The 20,061-nt window shown below is 40.9% G+C and overlaps 1 protein-coding gene across 1 annotated transcript; it reads left to right on the top strand.

Annotated features, from left to right (window-relative positions):
- Positions 1–990: 990 nt before the first annotated feature.
- Positions 991–13,623, top strand: LOC118429937 (protein amalgam-like). Its single transcript, XM_035840585.1, has 8 exons — positions 991–1,602; positions 6,744–7,091; positions 9,363–9,668; positions 10,569–10,847; positions 11,206–11,439; positions 11,928–11,993; positions 12,511–12,693; positions 13,443–13,623. The coding sequence occupies exons 1-8, from the start codon at positions 1,548–1,550 to the stop codon at positions 13,502–13,504; spliced, it is 1,533 nt and encodes a 510-aa protein (XP_035696478.1). The 5' UTR covers positions 991–1,547; the 3' UTR covers positions 13,505–13,623.
- The last annotated feature ends 6,438 nt before the right edge of the window (positions 13,624–20,061 follow it).

The following is a 20,061-nucleotide window of genomic DNA, read 5'->3' as shown; positions in this document are numbered from 1 at the left end:
AACTTCACTGATTGAAGAGTCTAAGATTTACGGAATATTACTCAAACACCCTTGAAGCCATCGATGGCTCACTTGTCAAACTTTTCGAAGAAGCCAGTTTGAATATCATGAGTGCTTTGGTGCGAGAAAACCACTTTGGAATGCCTTTCAAGCTGCTTGAATGAAACGACTCCCTCCCTGAGATGTGTGATTCATCACTGCTACAAGATAAGGCAGAAGGGTGTCGGGGCCGTCTGGTAAAAGGAAATTGGCATTCAGAGATTAGATATTTCTCCTTAGCACCCGTCTCTCTATCTTGTATACACCAGGCTTGTTTCCCCCCTTTTTACGAGCCGTTTAAATATTCAAAGCGGCCCACATTGCCGACAGGTAATAAACCCTTTCCAGTTCCTATTTGCTTATCGATGGTGTTTTTACGACACCTTGCCAACCCGAAGTTTGTCATTATTTCTACGTCGCTCAGCCTTACATAACTGTAGAATACAATTGTAAGGAGGGATAACTATACGGCAAGAAATGATGTACGGCGACAAAGTTTCTAATACGTTATGATACATGTATTCTAATTTCTCATAAATACACACATTATCTAGCTTAGGTGAATATTGTATTATTGATTTCGCGTCTTAATGTTAGCCATAAACTCTTGTATTTGCAGTCATTAGCAAAGTGCCCCTGACAAATGGTACCTTTGAAGTTAATTGTTATAGGTACGCGACCGACATACAAATTCCTTTTATCTCTACCATAAAGATCAATTAATAAAGATAAGGAATACAATTAATTAAATTTTCGACGTTCTGCCAAAACACATTCATTACAATAAGACGAATAAATATTCAACTATGATAATAAATGAGAAATACATACTTATTTATCACATTCAAGTTCGATTTATTTTCATGACACATCATTATATATTCTTATCTTTACCCGCAGGCGCTCAATACGCATCAAGAGGCATCCATTGATGGGGAAATATAAATAATTTTATCTCGTTATGCATCAACCATATCTTAAGCTGGTGCCACAAAAGCTTGCCAGCCACATCATCCTTATGGCATTACCGCGGGTTTAGTTTCACTGAGACTTTGGGCGTCTGATTGACAAGCGTGTTTGGCCATGGATGATGTTAAATAGTTCCAATCGATGTTCAACGCACACGTACGCCTGGCCCTGCTGTCATTTCCCGGTCTTAACGCGCTAATTAATCGGATAATACGTACGGATGGGGATGACGGATCGCCGCATGGCGGAGAAGTGCCACTGGGCGTTGCCATCTCCACATAACGGAGCGCTCTTCTCGCGCGCATAGTTGAAGGTGATGGAGTGTCCCAGGATACAAAATGCGCATAAATGCGTATGCTATTAGGTCGTAACGCGTTATTGAATACAACTGGTGGCTGAGTAAGGAGCGCAGAAGAAGGTACTTACGCGCTACAGTTTGCTTCATAACGAGGAAGCTTCCGTTGGGGGCTGTTGGGTACTGAGCTCTTCTCGGGGCTTACTGAGCAGATCCCTGGGTGGAAACAACCACGTACGGAACAATGCACGTCGTTTGGGCTTCAGCAACGCTGCTTTCCTTCTTGTTGTCATTGCAAGGTAAGTATCACTTCGTGTCCTGTTATTTTCCATCACACAGCTGTGTCACAGAGGGCTAAAACATTTTCTCATTTACCGTGTCTTCCTGTTCTTTTGTTAGGTCAAACGGTAATTATTGTCAATCCCCTCATAGCTAGGAGTTAAACCGTCAAAGCAAAAGCGATCTGGGTATATATCCCTTGCAAACAGTTCTTGATCGTTCATTAGTTTAATTTGTATTTGTAGAATCATTTCTGATTTCCAATTTGGAAGTAGATTGTTCCCCATTTGCAAGCGTACGGACGGTGAGAGTGTGACTAATATGTCAAAAGATGCGGGCGTACATGGCCATTGTTGCGGTCCGTTTCGGTTAGCCCGTCAAACGATGCGGTTGGCTAATCTTCTACAACACACACGGTCTGTGGAAAACCGTCTTAATTACACAGACAAAGCGGTGGACCATTTCACCATCCATCTCAAAGCAGAACCAGGACTTTCTCAAAATGGACTTCATCCTTTTAGATTGCTGCCCAGGCGGCGCTGACGATAGAGCTGTTATCTCCGACAGAGTACAAATTATGATGTTGTAACCGAGCAGGCTGCCGGGCCAAGATACGAGCTCCTTTATCACGGCATTTTCTTAACATTACGGCTTTACATCTCTATATCGCACCTCCCTATTCCTATACAACATTACACTGTGTGTTGTAAATTTTGTGTTGACAATTCCCTGAGCCAGCGTTTCGTAAGGCTTACTGTGGGCGCTCGGTGTTATTGTAGGAGCAATTCCGTTTTGATTATTGATGCCTTTCCTCGACACATCGGGTGTTAACGCTCCTAAATGGACATTGATGTATTTCCTGGAAGTCACTGTCCGGGAATCTAAATTCGACCCGAGATCGATTTCCCAAACGAACATTTTCCAAAGAAAAGCGGAAATTTACAGGTCCAAAGTAGCAGGAAGAGAATAATTTTCTGTGTCTCTTTCTTATGAATAATTCATGAAAGAACAGCAAGAGTGAGACCTCCTGTTGACACATCGCAGTGGTACACACGCTATGAAGAAAGGAAATTCATCTATTAAACCCCCGTAAAGAGCACGTGGGATTTGTTGACAACCTTTGAACGGTTGTCCCTTTTCAAGTTGCTTTATCTCTGGTAGGACAGCCAGTCCACCGCCCGCAGTCCGTAGCTAACAGACAAGCGATAAGAAAGAGAGCTTTGAAATAACCGTTATTAACGCCATGGACTGCAACTGCTTTTCTTGTTAGAAGTGATAAAAGAAAGACAACATTATCTGGCTTCGAGGGCCCGGGATATAATCGAAAATGCACAAATCGGTGCCGGTAGCGAAGCTTTACGACGGTTGGTTATCATCTTCGGATATCCATACCGGACTCCGAAGTTACCGGAGGGGGCAGAATGATGGACAAAGATGTGGTTCGTCGGCTACTTGTAAAGGCAGATCGCTAAAGATTAATGTTTTCGTGTCCAATCGGAGTTAAGATCCTTAGGGCAAGAAAACATACAGAGTAGAAGGGCGCATCAATAAAATGGTAACCGGGAGAACAGATAAGGAAAGGTTGTTTGAAATATAGAAAATGCAACTGTAGAATCAATACGCAAGTATAGAATCCCATCCATGATTCAGTTCAAAGTATTAGTCTTCTATTTTTCAACATGTTGGAGTGTTTTTGCGACTTTCTATCCACATTGATATCTCTGAGCGTGTGATAGTTAGGATTCTACACGAGCCTTTGAACACCGAATGGTAAAATAAAGAACCCCGGCATGTTAAACTAAAGGAAGCTACTAGAAGTAATTAGGGTGGATGTTAGATGGGGCAACCGCTTTATTACTGTGCTGTTAACCTAGTTTACACCACATTATCCTAAAAACTATGTCCTGTCATCATGAAATATGCAAGGCAATTCATCGGGCCTGCCTATATATTGATTCGGCTTGGCCAGTCTATTTTAAGGGTTTTATCCGAGGAAATCTATCCTAGATGAAACAGCGGTTGTTACGGACTTACCCCTCCCCTTACAAATCGATTAGCCTATTTCGTTCTGAAAGGATGCTTTACGAGGATACGGGCGGATGGGTTTTTCCTGCAAATTTTCATCCCGTGCAATCATTGGGCAATCGGGTACTCAAGACTGGCCCAAAATGGATCAGTAACTACTGTTAAGGAATGGTAACGAGAGGTAGAACTGGTGATAAGGGAAAGCGCACTTTGAAGCAATGTTTCCTGGTATTGAGTTAAATTCCAGGATTGTGCATTCCCGGAAGATGCTATAGACTCTGGAGTTAGGATATTGGCGGAACAGATGGTAGACTATACATCAACAGCAAAAAAAAATGTTTTAAGACATGACATCTCCTGCCGTCCCGTCGCAGTTTTTGGAAGCAATATTTCCTAGTATTGAGTTAAATTCCATGATTGTGCATTCCCGGAAGATGCTATAGACTCTGGAGTTAGCATCCTGGCGGAACAGATGGTAGACTATGCATCAACGGCAAACAAAGTTTTAAGACATGACATCTCCTGCCGTACCGTCGCGACGCAACGTAACCTGCCTGGGACCCCCTGGTGGGAATAGATCTAATGCTTCTGAAATTAAAACATCCATTAAGCGCAACAAACAACTAATGGATTTGAGAAACCAAAACTGACAATCAGGATTAGAGCCCCTTTTCAACTAGAGGCTTCGACTGTTGAGCGAGCGCTAAGCAACCAAACATTTAACAGATATATAGCACAAAGAATTTTATTGATACGGAATAATTTTATACGTTTTGTTTCCTGAACTCATGAGTTTTGTTTTAGATCTTGCATCCTATTCAAATCATAGAATTTAGGGTCTCACGAATCCAGTCTTGGTCGCTACACAGTCACTTAGCGTTCGCCGTTAAGTAGAAAGAAATTCTACCTGATTGTGCCGGAGATCTACACCGAGTATGCTGTCATGAATACATTTCTTTTTCATGTTTATATTGTAGCTTGTTTTAATTTTCTAGCCGTGCATTTTTTATTTATTTCTCCCTTGGTAAGTATTTGACGTCGGGACCTTGGTTAAAGGCAAGCAGAATATGAGCAATTAAGTATTCACGCCCTTGTCTCCCTTAAGACCACATGAAATATTAAGGTTGGCGAGTCGGCAATTAAAAACCAATCATTTCAAAATTGTATTTTTCATGGTTTCATTCACCACCTTGTAATACGAACGCATACGATAAAGATAGCCCGTCAAAATATACAGCAAATTTCATAGTGTACATCAGCTCAACTACGAATCAATATTCTTCTAGAGTGAAAGAGAGAGGGAGAGAGAGAGAGAAAGAGAGGGGGAGAGAAACGTTGTTTGGGGCTTTGTTTTTCCAGGGAATCCATCTTGTCACCTCAACACGATGATCAATGACGATACTCCTCGAGCAATTTCGGCGGTAAATCGCATTAATTTATAATGGTATGCAACAGCAACGGCTGGTCGTAATGAGGCACGTGCGTGGAAAACTAATACTCCGCAATAATTGATTAAATACATCCACACTTAGAATTAAAACTCCAACGATCACGGGTTCAAAGTATTTGGATGGAATTAGAATGACAAAGAGGAAAGATTGTGGCCTTCGATTTTGTATAAATGTAGCAAAGTAGCGAGGAAAATCGAAAATCCCCTCACCAGATGGTATGGCTGATAAAGGCCCCATTATACAGCAATAGCCAGGTTAATTACCAAAGGCATGTAATTTTCTTGGTCCCTGAATCAAAGAACGAGATAATTGTGCCCATAAAGCTATTTCCATGCGTTTCCAGCTAGTGTGGGAATGATAATTGCTTAGCGTTGCGAATCGTCTTTGGTATTAGATATGGTTGATTATCCCCATTGTTTTCAGGTCTGTTACAAAGCCAGCCTCGTTAATTTTCATAATTTCCGCTTGGGAATATACTCACGTGCCGTGTTGCAAATTTGTATCAGCTTTCGTTAAACGCTAGGGATTCACCAGCACTATCTTCAAATATAACTTGAATTGGTTTTGAGAATACATGAATAACCGTAATAGGAATCGCTGTTCTGATATTTTCCCTGTCTACTTTGTTTTAAGATGCAATGCCTCTTAGGAATAGCCCATTAATTACACAGCCTCGAAAACAAATCAGCATTTTGCTGCATGAATAACATCCAATCTGCAGAAGGCAAGATGGATCGTTTGACGCTAGTTAGTATTCCATGGGTTCCCGGAGAAATGGGTTTGATGTTCCATCTCTGACCTAGATATGAATCCACATACGGCACTCGCTCACGTACAGAATATATCCAATCAAGATAATAGACAGCCATGGGGAGAACTTCGCACTTTCTCCAAATTTATGTGCCCTTCTAGGAAGACCGGGTAATCATAGCTGGCGCCAAGCCACCGGTACAGCTTCCGACTACTCTTAAAGCTATGAGAATTGGCTTTCCTTTTAGGGGCTGTCGTCGCTGTGATATACAGACCAGAAAGATGACGGATCGCTATTGCTTGGGAGAAGAGAGAGAAATCGATTTGGGGCTAATCTATGGCGATGATGGGGTTACCTACACGATGAAGTAACATCCATCTCATTCCGGGTATCTCCCCGGTGCGGTCGGAAGGGTCAGCACGACGAGATGGATTGTCAAACGCAATATTCCAACATAACACAGAGTGTCCGCCTCCAGTTAATATTGAAGAGGATGAAAATTACTTTTTACTATCGCTTAGATTGAAGGCTTTAATGCTGTCTTGACCTTTGGAATAATCAATACCGTCTATAGACTACGATGATATATTAGGGTTGCCCTCTATGTGCATATTCAGTGAGTGGGTAGCTGGCGTAGGTAAAGGGAGAGTGACCAGGCAGAAATGAGGAAAACTTTTATGACATCATTGCGACATAAGATCGCAAAGAAAACAAACTTTATCACGTAACCATCATCTTGACCTCGATTTGTGATGCGTGGAAGAAACAAAACCTCATAACTGACAAATTCATATACGAGTTATTTTCGGATGGTATCTAAAACCTTTAACCATTTACAAAACGTATCCAGTAACTCTTGCATTGCGACAAATGTAAATGTTCGGCATTTAATTCAAACGTGCTTGATGTACATTGTTTACTTTTCATTCTCTAGCGGCCCAAGCACAAACAGGACTTCAGCTGACCCTACCGGCAAAAGTCAACGCCATAGCCGGAGAAGATGTCGTTATCCCGGCCACTTACACCACCAGCAGGCAGCTGAACCTGATCGAGTGGATCAAACGAGACAGCGTCGACCAGAAGGCTACCCAAGTTTACACCTATAACCCCCTGTTAGGAAACTCCAAATCTTACGGGCAGTTTGCTGGTCGAGCCCGTATCGAGGACCAGGCGTCTCTGAGGATCATGCGGGCGGCTTCAGGTGATGCCGGCAGGTACTTCCTGAAGATCATGACGGATGATCTGGTCACTGAAGAAGCCATCACTGAGCTGGTGGTGTTAGGTGAGTCCGTACTTATAAGGCTCCGGTTGTAGCTTTGAAACCTAGTGAGTAGCTCAAACTGGTTTATCTTCGTCCATAGTGGGATGATTCCACTTATTCATGGGCTTATTCGGGATTATGTCTTGTCAGCGGAAAAAAACTCGAAAAGAACGCGAAAGTGGCGATGTGTCATATTTCAGTTTGCTGGCCTTTACGTTAGGCTGGTTTGATTGAGATTGTGTACTCAACATACGCAAACGCAAGAGGAGTACTAGTAATTTGTATTCTTGTAGGTAATAACAGTCATAGACACTTGTTGTATGATATATGCATTTAAGCATGTCTAAGCCTCTATGGGGATTGGAAATTTATCAAATTATTATGTATTTCTGTTTTATTTAGCCAGGTCTTGTTTCAGTAGCCACCGCATCTTTGCGGTTGAATCCTAGAAAACATACACAATAATTAGCATGAATACATGGCATGTAGTAAATACATACAGTGCCAAATACAGGCAAACAAAAATGACACACTAGGCCATTAACCGAATATCTATATTAGAGTCCCACCACTCAGGAAAGCATGCAGATAGAGTATAAAGCAGACTAGATAGCTATCTACCATTCTCACATTCGTCTAACAACTGCTGACAATATATTTGTACGTTATGGTAACGTCTGTGACAATATTTCAAATGCAGACCATTATAACAGGACGTATGAAGGTCAACGGCAAACTGCTGGTGACCTTTTCGTTTTAATTATGGCGCAGTCAATAAATTACCTCGTTCAACCATCAGAATACAGATCAGTAGACATGAGTTGGAATACCCGGCATTTACTCTTCTGTATAATTTGACTGTCAGCATCAGCATCCGCCTGTTTACTTCACCATGTTTCTACAAAATGGCAGCAACATCCGTCTTCCAGACGTTAAGATGCTTATCTTATGGTGGCCTCGGGCTTTACATAACATGATCCGATTCTTCATTACAGCTGTCATATTGCCTTGTACGAATGGATGTCCTGCGGGCTACGGTACTTAGAACTAATCAACGGGATAGTCACATATTTTCGCTTCTTTGACGTTATCCTATTCTTCAAATATCCCAGCAATAACAGATATTGCTGCAGGCTTACTACGGTGTAACAGTCGCAATTTTACACATAAATATTCCTCCCATTTTTTCACTGACTGCCACAAAGTTATCCTCCAGTCTATTTCATCAGAAGACGAAGCGAGATGATGTTAAATCCACTGTTGCCTGAAAGCCTAATTTTGCGCCATGTACACCCGAGGGTGGGCAGGTTTTTATTAACTGTTCTTGTTGAGTCGGGATATGGATTTTAGACTAAGACGCGTTTATCTCTTGAAAGACGTGACCTTTACGGAAAATTGAACACGGTGTGGCAAGGAGATAAATCACAGCCGAGTTTCTCTAGCGCCTTCAGGCATGATGGTTCTCCCGGGATCACGTGTTACTATCCAATACACTCATCGCTACTCAGTGGAAAATCCCATCCTTAAACATAAGATACAGTCAGAGCATGGCATAAAAATCGAATCGTCATTTCACGGTTATGCATGAAAGCTCTGTTGATGCTCGTTTTCCGATGTTCTTTTTAGCGGATCAGCGTTACCCAGGTGACTGGTTTATCGTAAAGCTAGGCATATACTATCATTTCTTCTAGAGGCTAAATTGTGTACGATTTATAATCATACGTAGTGTTGGGGAAAAGATTTCGACTTTATTAGTCTCAAAGTTCGGTTAGGTTTGACTTTTTTTAGTTGTCTTTATCACGAATTAATCATAAGTGTTATGAGTTTATATTAACTTACTGGTAGATCTGTTTGCTCTTCAAACATCTATTCAACATTGAGAACAGAAAAAAAAGGTTAAAAGAGGTCACCAAATTCCATCCCAATCACTCCGCATTTACAAACAAAAAGAAGACAACTCCTGTCTTAACATCACAAAACCCAAACAATACAGAAAAAAGTGGGATCCTTCGTCTTCTTCAAAAAGGAAGTCAAACCCAATAAGTCACATTTTAGAGTTAGCCTTTAGACTAGAGTAGTCGCTTACTGTGATGTTTACCATTGTTTGCTGCTGATCACTGTGTTCTGTTGCTGCAGTGGCCTAGACATGTATATGCAGTCAGTCTTTCTTCTTCTCGTTCCACTTTGTCTTTACCGTTGCTAATGTTTGTATTTCATTTTTTTGTCACCTGCAATCGGCCCACGGGCAATAATTTGCAAAATATAACAATTGAATATCATCTTGCCCATCAGTGCCACCGGAAGTAAAGGTTGGTCCCCCGGGTCCACTCGTCGTCACATCCGGTAAAAGCGTGACCCTGAAGTGTACCGTCTTCAACGGCAGGCCCAACAACATCTCGTCCTTGTGGTGGGAGAAGGACAACATGCCGGTAGAACATCTGAGACTGGATGGGATGAAGTACTCGGGAGGAACGATGAAGATGCCGTCTCTGGTCGTGCGGTTTGTGGACAGGATGGACGCGGGGAGGTACACGTGTGCCGTACGACATCCTGCCTCGTCTCGACCCATCAAAGCCAGCTTGACTCTGAAAGTTCAATGTAGGTGTTTGCATATTTAAACATCACGTAAGGACTTCGCCACATTTCAAAAACGGTCCCGACCGGGCAGCTTTTCAAAACGAAAAATATTGAATAAAAGACTAGATACATGGGCATTACTTGCATATATTTTTGCAAATTCAATTCTATTTTTCATTTCTACAAACAGCCTTACACATGTATATCAATAAAAGTTTCATGAACTATCTATATTCACCCATCAGTTTACACATGTTTCCATTCGTTACACATCAAACGCATTTTCGTAGTGCATGCTGCATTGATGGATGTTGTGAAGTTGACAACATGTGAATTTAACCAACTGAGCGCATCAGAATCACATTGACATATTAATGGAGTTTTTTGCATGCTCGCTTTTTATGTGGAATGGTGTGAGATGACCACAGTCTGCTCAATGGGAATAAACAAATATTCTCCTTAGAAAAAAGGATTGCCGTTTGCTAAATTTGCAATATGGAAATATTTCACTTTTTTTGCTGTTAAGAATAGAACTACGAGTGCACTCATGTGCTTTCCTGACCTTATTATATGTTCAATAATGGCAATGACGTAATCAAATAATCCACATGTACCTTGTAAAGATACCAAATATGACACTCTTTTTCCCTGTTGTAATGATGTATTGTCCTACAGGGTTAAGGTGGTATCTCATTTGCGTCAGGGTCACGCTTGCGGGGTTGGAAAAATGCCTAACGACTTTCAAACTTGTCGTCTTCTAAGTCATACTTTTATTACGCCATATCTACATTGTAAAAAAATCGGAGAAAATGACAAAACAGTGACGTAGCGAACGAACCCCTCAGTGGCACAAGCCTGACGCAAGTGCAGTGAGATAACACCTTTAATAACATGTTTTGATTGAATCTTGAATTTTACCAGATCCTCCTAGTGTAACGCGAATCTCCGAGTCTCTGATTGCCACCGCGGACGACGTGCTCACCCTGGAGTGCATCGCTGACGGCTACCCCCTCCCTAACGTCACGTGGACCCGAGACGGGGTCCGACTCCCCTGCAAGCCTCAGAACCTACCACACAACCTACGGGCGTGCTCTCAGGTCTTCGACATGTTGAGGATGAATGACACGGGATCTTATAAATGCTCCGCCACAAATGGTATCGGTGATGGGGACACTAAGGCCTTGTTTGTGACAGTCAGACGTAAGTTTATGGTCAAATATATTTTTTACATCTTACATCTTGGTCAAATATTTCATCAGATGATAAAAGCTAGGTTGTTAGTAATCAATAAGTATGTAGCATTAGTGACAGCGTAGAGGAAATTTGGCGAGTAACGCACAGTCGTCGCTAACAAATTGGATTGGCCGTATATTTATGATCATTATGGGAATTAAATGTCACTTCGCACAGTGTAAAAAATGACTAACAGCTCACGTTTCACACTCGTTATGTAGTAAATATCGGAGTCCTCATAATAGTACTGTCAACATCAAATCGCTATACCATATCGTCTTCTTCTTCTTATAAAGTCTGGTTTGAATATTCAATTTTCCTTCAGCACCTACAAAAGGTTTGGACATGTTCACGATCGCCATCGCCACTGGGGTCCTGGTGGGTTGTCTGTGGCTGGGTCTGTGCCTGGTTCTCCTGGGCTGTTACATCAGGAAGAGACAACACGAGAAGGAGAGAAACAAGTTCGCCTTCTACTACAATCTGATCGGCAGGGGGGAGGGCGCCATTGAAGACAAGACGGCCGCTACAGCATCCACAACAGACGGTCCGAAACCACCAGGTACGGAGCATACTGCATGCAATGGTATTTCAAAATCTGAAATGTACTTTAAAATGAATCCAATTTTGTTTTTTGTTTTTTAATTTGCACTCATGGTACCGAAACAGAAGGCCTTTCAGTTTTACTAGCTATGATTCATATAGTACATAAAAGTAGAAAATCTAGTACCTTGAATTTTGAATGGTTTCTTCGTCATGTACATTTCTTTTACAAAGTATATTATCATATCGCCTTGTGGAAGGGCAGACTGATTGTAATAACTGGCTCACTTATTATTAACTTTTGTTATATTTGTTATTTCTGTTATCATCATAAATTTTGCTTTTTTTGGAGCTTCTGCTGTTAGCTTCATCTGTCATATCTAAGGTAGTATCTCACTGCACTTGGGACACCGGTTCGGCACTGTAGTGGTCGAAAGATTACTTAGTGAACTTCAGATATAAAGAAAAAAATTTTCTTAATTTAACTCCTCCTTTTTTTCACCACAGACAAACCCAAGATGTCTCCATTAAATACAGGGATAGGCACCCTTCGAAAAAACAAGAAGGGCCAAGGTAGGTTCATTTTAAAATTATTTGTGTAATTTGTATAGTGCTTCTCGAATGCTCGAATTCTCGAACTGTAAGCACATCATTAAAGAACGAATATCACATTCTGACTGTCCCAATTTCTTTTATGCTCTTACTTCAACATGTACGCAGTGTCTGTCATTTTACGCCATGCCAGGAATACTTGATTCAAATCGGAAATTCAACTACCTTCCCGGGATACCGCATAGTGGGTTTTGGCCAGTACTTACATGTATATAGATACATATTAACATGTGACAACCCCTGCATTGTACAACATACATATAGAGCAACATATATAAAGATGCATAAGCGTTTGAAATTTTACCCTTAGCCGTTAAAGCACAAAGAAGTAGTATTCTACTGGAAAAAAATTGCCTTTTTTTGTAATGTTATGTACATTAGTCTCATAGAGTGGTTGCAACGTAACATATAAGATAGCATGCTTTGTACATTGTACAATTGCTGTGCAATAAACACTATTTGTAACACCGTTTCACAGACAGACGGTTTGCCAGAGTGTTGTACCCGTACTCACCAACAGACGAAAACGAGCTGCAGCTGGACATCGATGACGTCATCGAGGTACTGGAGGGAGAAAATGGCGGCTGGTGCCTAGGCTACCTGAAGGGAAGGATAGGCCTGTTCCCTTCAAATTACGCAGTGTTTCTGCCCACTACAGAGGGTAGGGTCACCTTATCTCTTTAAAAGCGGTATCTCACTGCACTTGGGGCACCGGTGCGGCACTGTGGGGTTCGTTCACTGCAGCACTGTTGTGTTATTTTCGCCGATTTTTTTACGATTAAGATATTGGGTAATACGTAGAAGTATGACTAAGAAGACACCAACATACACAAAACGTAAGAAAAGTCGTTCTTTATCTCTGAAATCCGTTGAGTAATATTTCGAACGTGGCAGTGCCGCACCGGTGCCCCAACTGCAGTGAGATACTGCCTTAACATTACTACACATTAAGCGTTTGACTCTATGTAGTTAGTATGAAGTTAATGAACGAAACAGACAGAAGCTATGTATAAAGAAGGCATAAATTATACATTCCAAACCATTCTTCTTCCATGATATCATATCATATCAGAGTAAGACTAGTAATGAATAATAATAATAATAGCCTTTATCGCACATTCATGCCTTATCGGGCTAAGTACAGGCATATAGATACAAAGGGTAGTAATGCAGTAAACATGGTTTCTAAACATGGTTAATAAAAACAATCTCATAAATACATGAATATTACTCCGAGTGTTATGTATCAATATATCAAATGCTATTTTCCTTCAGTCCCATCGACATCCACCAGGGCTATCCCCTGATAACCTTGTCGCGCCATGTTTCTCCTTCTACAGACTCATAGGCTCCTTCTTAATACCGGCTCGTTCTTTCTTCATACTAATGATATCTTATGTTTTCCTGCAGCGAAAAAGGCGGTGGCGGCACAGCTTACAAACATTGAAGGGAAGGGAAAACTGAGTATCTAACGTGAGGTGGTGGAAACAGGGGCGGAAGCATCCTCGCGTGTAACGTGCACTCTCACTGCACTTGCGTCAAGCTGGCGTCATTGCGGGGTTCGTTCAATGCGTCACTGTTTTGTTATTTTCTCCAATTTTTTTATAATCTAGATATTGCGTAATACATAAAAGTATGACCTAGAAGACGACAAAATACACAAAAATAAGAAAATCCGTTCTTTATCGCGGCTGAAATTCGTTGAGTACCTTTCGAACCCCGCAGTGACGCAAGCATGGCGCAAGTGCATTGGGAGTGCACTTTTAGTTTTGTTCGCAGACCTTCTAAGTGGGGTGAGCTTTTATTTTTTGGAGCGTTAATTTGCGATTTTCAAGATTGGCTGCGACTCCGAGATCCAATGGGAGAACTTGGCCGATTTTGTTTATGAATAGTTTCTTGAATCAGCCCCCCCCCCCCCCCCAAAAAAAAAGAAAACGACTGGTCACATCTACAAGGTCTGCGAACAAGACTACCTTGCGATGACATCACCCAACGTCTTCATTCCTACAGCAAAGATGTACAATGGTCACCCAACCGACATTACAGGAGGTAGAACGGGAGTCGTTCTGAAAACACCCGTTGTAAATATGTAATACAGTGAGCCTGTTCTATTGTTTGTGGTACTAACGTGTAATAATCCGTCACATTAAGAAGCGACCATTTCAGGAACATATTCAGTAGAATGGGACTGTGTGTATTCTCCGCCGGCAGTGATATCGACAGTTCCCACATCATGTGTATCAAACTCAGATGCCCATAACGCAGTGCCACGTCCATATGGACGGATTTTATCTTTTCTCATGCCATAAAAGAAAGTCAAGGCATAAATCTCAAACTTACATAGCAATATGAAACAATGTGATAATGTCTCGAGGATTTTATTATGTATACTTACGATGAAAAACGACTAGCAAAGGATACGTTAGTCTTGTACATATGCGAGTACATAATATACGAAACATCGCTGTGGGAGTACATGAGAAAAAGCCGTCTTGTTATTCAGTAGCATCGTATATCCTGTGGACCTGCAGTTGTAAATATAATGCCTACGCTCTTTCCACTTTAACTCAACTTGCCGAGCAAACTTGTGATTATAACTTTTTGAAAAGACAAGAAGTATTGAAAATCAATTGTTTATTTGAAAAATCATGGTGCACGTATGGTCTCTTAGTAAGTTAAGTATTATAACACTAGTTACCAATCACATTTACTACGTTTACTATTGTGGGGTTTGAATTCTTTTTTGAGGGCAATGGTTAATGAACTGTCCAACGTTCTGTAAAATATGTTGGTTTTAAAAATGACTTGAGTGTACAAAACCGCTGTTGTTGTGGAAAGGAAATGTAGAAAACTTTTTGTAAACCGTGATCCATGGCATCTCAATGTATAACAAACTTACTGTACAGATTATGTGTTGTAATCAATCTGCCTATACGTGTGAACAATAAAACTTCTTTTCTAACTTCATTTTCTTTCCTCATAATTGTGTAGAATACTTGACAATTCAGCAGACGGGCCTGCGTAGTCCAATTCGCCGCTCTTTAGCTGACGAAAGTCCCAATCGTTGATGAAATGACCTTCGGGGCTGACAAATTGCTATGGATTTTCAAATCTAATATTCTACGCTTTCTGAATAGACCTATGGGTGCAGAAATGTAATGCTGTTTGTAAGAGAGCGACGCCCTGAATCCCAAAGTACTCAAATGTTAAACCGCCTCATGGCAACAGCGAGAGACTTGAAAGGCTTTGGGAGGCAGATGCCGAGTCAAACAGACACTTATTGAGGTGTTCTGAATACACAAGAGGCAGACAGTGCACGTGGCAACATGTCCTCGCACGAAATGACTCTGACCTTTGGAAACCCCAGAGACGCCCAGCCATTGGCGAGAAGCATATGGCACACACTCAGATAAGACGAGAGTCAATATATCATGTCTACGTAGTTCACTGGGAGAAGAAAAAAACTGGGACACTGTAGCTTGTTAGTGCGTCAGAAAGGGTACAAGATAACATGGGACATTTTTAGGTTACAGAGCTACATGTACGTCTATAGGTTACTGTCGTTACCATACTGGGTTGCAAGGTACTTGTGCAGGTGTCATGATAACTAATGCATGTTTGTATGTATTATGCATAAGGGTCATGTAGGGGTATCAATGCAGTGTCATGTTTTCACAATGATAGACAATGCTTCTCAAATGTAACCTATACGCACATTCTGAATGTGATATGTGCTTGTGACAAGAAATAGATCATTTTATGTTCGGTCAGACAATGACAGTGACAAGCTTTGTCTTGTCACGAACATTGAGAGAAGCCCAGAATCGTACTGAGGAAAATCGACCTTTCCAGATACGTCACGAATGGTCATCGAGGTATCGTGTTTACATGTGCACAATCACTCAAAAGTATATATTCTAGGCGGTCGGTAAAAAGATATAGCTACACATGCTCAGTCAGTGCGGCTTATACCATTTCGTAATCTTAGCAACGAAGGTTTCTATCGTTGTTAAAAGACGTCAGTAAGTTTACATTTATAGTTCCCATGAAACAGCGTATCCTGCACACTCTCTTCATGTACATTCTGTGCGCGATGAGAACAGTTTTGCTGCTTGTGCAAAAACGACATCTAGCGATTTAGTTACTTAGTGTAACACGCAAAGTGAATTGGAATAGGGAAGTGATTTCCAATGCTATTTCTTTATACCAGCAATAGTGGGAACTAGGTGCACCGAATCTCAGCGGTATAGAGGCACCGACTAGCGTTTCAAAATATCATTGCCGTATTCACTCAGCTGTTAGTGCAGTAACCGTTGATAACAAAATGTCTCAAAACACGGGAGCCACCACCTGTAGATTTGAAGCCCTGTGTAAACATGTTACATGTTACAGAATATTGATGAGACGTCAATCCTATGATTGAATGATTACACGCCATGGTCAATTTCGGGCTTTAGTTCGAATATAGATACATTGTATTACGTATTACTAAAGCAGAATGAATGGTTAACAGTCTCGACATACAAATCATAAAATAAACAAGTGGCCGTAGGTAACACACTTTGTGACGTAATTACAGTCTGTCAGTTGTGTTGTTTTCAGTGTTATTGTGTTTATTATTTATCAACAACCGTACTGTTACTAGTCCTTTGATAAACCAACAACTATTGGCCCACGGCATCAAATGTTGACGTAAATTTACCACATGTATGTGTTAATTATGATACTCAAAGTAGAATTAAATTTCTCAGGAATACCAGAAACAGTTTGTGGGTCCACGCACGATGTCAGCTTTTGTCGTTAACGCTGGTTCACCTTTATCCGAGGGTAACCTATATTCGTTGTTTGTAAGAAAAAAAAAACGCATTTAGGGATATGAAGTCGACAGACGGTGGTTTCAAATCGGAACATTTTGAAAATACTGCAAATTTGAAACCACTGTCCGCAGACTTAATACTCCTAAGTGTGATGTTTTTAAAGACAACGGATAAAGGTCACCCCACGGATAAAGGTGACCTAGCGTTACACCATACATAAGATGCATCTGTTCAATCACATCCACTAACACATAAGAGTCATCATAAGACTTCAACATCTCAATCATGTTAGAGTATTTAACACTACGTCAAGGGTGCCTAATCCAAAAGTACATTTGTAAACGACTGGATGAACGTGTGTTGGAAATTCCATCTTATCCATCCCAACTAACCTCGAGTAATGTTTTCCACGAACAAACACACACACACACACACACACACACACATATTTTGAGTAGACGCTGCACAAATAAAGGAAGGCACACATGTGCACCTAAAACGTTACGATTAGGGCTGGGTACCGGTACTGAAAATTCAGGTCCAGGTCCGGTTCAGGTCCAAATGATCAGGTCCGGACCTGAACCTGGACCTGATGCAGTATGACTCATACCAATGGTCCATTTCACTGCAAAGAAATCTGTTTGGTGGAGTATTAGACTTAAACTGGCGTTTTAAAATCCTACAACGCTAACTGCACCTGTACGATTGGCTGTAAAACTTGCTGGGAATTACTATAAACTCTACTCTACTTCACTCTTGTTATTTTCTTCCACATGCAAGTGCCAAAACGTGTGAATGCCTGATAAAATAATCTGCTAATTTTCTAATCGGTCCAACATCCGGTCCACCTAATTTTTTTCAGGTCCGGTTTTTCTGGACTGGTCCAATAAGAAAAACCGGTTTTGTACCGGTACGCTGTACCGATATCCAGCCCTAGTTACGATATTGTCTTTCTACAGCTGCGTGAAGATTAAAAGGACCGCTGCTACTGCCGGCTAGAGGGGCGGAATGTGGGCGCAAAGATGTAGAATTATGAATGAATAAGAACTTGTATATAAAGATAGTACAACAACTGCAACCGTATGATACATTATAAACGCTCTCAGTAAGGAAAATAATTCAGAAAATGCGAAAAATTCTTAAAGTGGTTTCGTTCTCTTATTTATACACCCCCATATAGAAAATGTAACAGTCGACGCATTAACCAATAATTGTGGGGGTGTTCGTGAAATCATGTTCTTTAATCATAATGTTCACAAATATACCAAAAAACAGGATTTGCGAGACAATGTATCGTTTCTATAAGTCTAACGTTATATGTGTATTTAAGTTGCTCATTTTATTTTGTAGAATTGGCAAATGAAGGTAAACTAATATTCTACTGTTACTTTCTTACCAACTTACAAAATGTTACAGTCCAGAAGCTCGGTCTCTTTTTCGCGAACCAATGAGAGGCCTGGATTGAGATGTTGCATTCTTTGACTTTTTGGCGCCATTCGTGAGCTTCTTGACTGACAAACAACCTGCAGCTGCCGGCGGACGCCCCGACGTTGCAAGGCGTGGGGCGGTGGATTTTGAGGTGAGCTTATCTCATTTCTAGCCGTAGAATACCACTCTCTATCCACATATTAACTTGTTCAACCTTTACAGAGAGATTGTCATGTCTAAATATCAAATCTGATAAGCTTCTGGCAAGATTTCGTTGAAAATTCTCTGTGATACACGTAACGTTACATACAGCGTGTGCATTGCGTAGGTTTGTATATGTCTGCAATTTTACATTTTCCTGTCAGTAACTTCGTTAAAGTCTCTAAACGTTTGCGTTTTCTTAATGGATATGGAACAGATGGTCAACAAGATGCGTGCAATTGGAGCTTCAATCCTATTTTCTTTTTAATTTTCGGTCAAGAATGATCTGTGAGAAAAAAAAAAAACAACATGCCATTGGGTTCGTACTAGGATGGCCCGAGTCGTCAAGTCGAGTGAAGTAGCAGGTCATAACAGCGAAACTTCGCACAAAATTTAGTCAGAATTATCGGATTAAATGCTTCAGCGCCTGGTAGTAGCACCTTGAGCTTTTTTGTGACGAATGAAAAGAGAAAAAATGGTGTTGTAATGCTCTTGTCAGGTGTACCTGTAAATCCATCCAATGTTTCGTCATAATTTGCCCAATAAGTGAAGTTTTCTCAGAAGTTTATCTCAGAATCGCTATGACAAGTGTTCCGGAATCTAGTAGTGTCACTCTTTATTTAATATTCTCTTTATTTAATATTTTCTCTTAAAATTTAAGAAAACTTTAATTAACGGTGTTTAGCTCTCTTTCCGCGACAATGCATGCACTGTGTCTAGCTGCCACTTATATTTCCCGACAAAAGTGCGTAACTTGACGAAAATGTGAAATTTTTTTAGAAATTTGCCTCAGAATCGTCGTGATACGTATTCCGGAATCTAGTAGTGCCACTCTCTAAAAAATATTTTTCCTTTAAACTTAATAAAAATTCGCTTTACCGTGTCCGTCCCTCGCCCCGTGGTAATAAATGCACCATCCCCGACAGAAAGTTGGCCGCATTTCCCACCTGGAACGTAACGTTAGCATACAAAAGCTTTGGCCAAAATTTGTTTATACAGTCGTTCAAGTTTGTCATGAAACTACATGCTTTCATGGAATATTGCTTTTTTTGCCTAACTGTGTGCCGTGCCGCGCCGGTACAGCCTGTCAGCGGAAGGCCGTCTGTAGAGACTAAGCCTTCTCACATTAGTTAGTACGCATGTGCGGCGACTGGAAATCTAGGTAATATGTCAAAGGGTAAGGCACACAAAAAGAAAACAAAACCCGTCTGGATATTGTTATGCAAATCGAAATAATGGTGAAGACAAGGACTGTTTACTTTTTGTGTGCCTTACCCTTTGACATATTACCTAGAATTACTGTCGCCGCACATGCGTACTAACTAATGTGAGAAAGCTTCTTCTTTCCCCGGCATTGAGGCCGTAAATATCAGTTTGAAACCTCCTTGAAATTTTCCCATCCATGTGTTTTTACCACAGCTTTTATATAGAATAGTCAATTTTATTGATTTTTTACTCGTGTAGGTTGTCCCAATCATTTCGAAAAAAGTAATTGTTACGCACTAACGGACTTCGTGTCCGTAGCGATGAGTCTTGTGTTTTGGGTGAAATCTGTAGCTTCACCGCCCAACTTTCGCACCATC

Source organism: Branchiostoma floridae, chromosome 14 (assembly GCF_000003815.2).
Source record: "Branchiostoma floridae strain S238N-H82 chromosome 14, Bfl_VNyyK, whole genome shotgun sequence".
Taxonomy (NCBI): Eukaryota; Metazoa; Chordata; class Leptocardii; order Amphioxiformes; family Branchiostomatidae; genus Branchiostoma; species Branchiostoma floridae.
The sequence above is the reverse complement of the archived record's forward strand: the minus strand, read 5'-3'. Positions and strand labels throughout refer to the sequence as shown.

What these genes read in the sequence shown, in the direction of transcription:
- LOC118429937 (XM_035840585.1), top strand. Translation starts at nt 1,548, where the DNA reads ATGCACGTCGTTTGGGCTTCAGCAACGCTGCTTTCCTTCTTGTTGTCA. An exon ending in CTTGACTCTGAAAGTTCAAT is followed by an intron (nt 9,669 to 10,568) that starts GTAGGTGTTTGC and finishes GAATTTTACCAG; the next exon opens with ATCCTCCTAGTGTAACGCGA. An exon ending in GTTTCTGCCCACTACAGAGG is followed by an intron (nt 12,694 to 13,442) that starts GTAGGGTCACCT and finishes GTTTTCCTGCAG; the next exon opens with CGAAAAAGGCGGTGGCGGCA.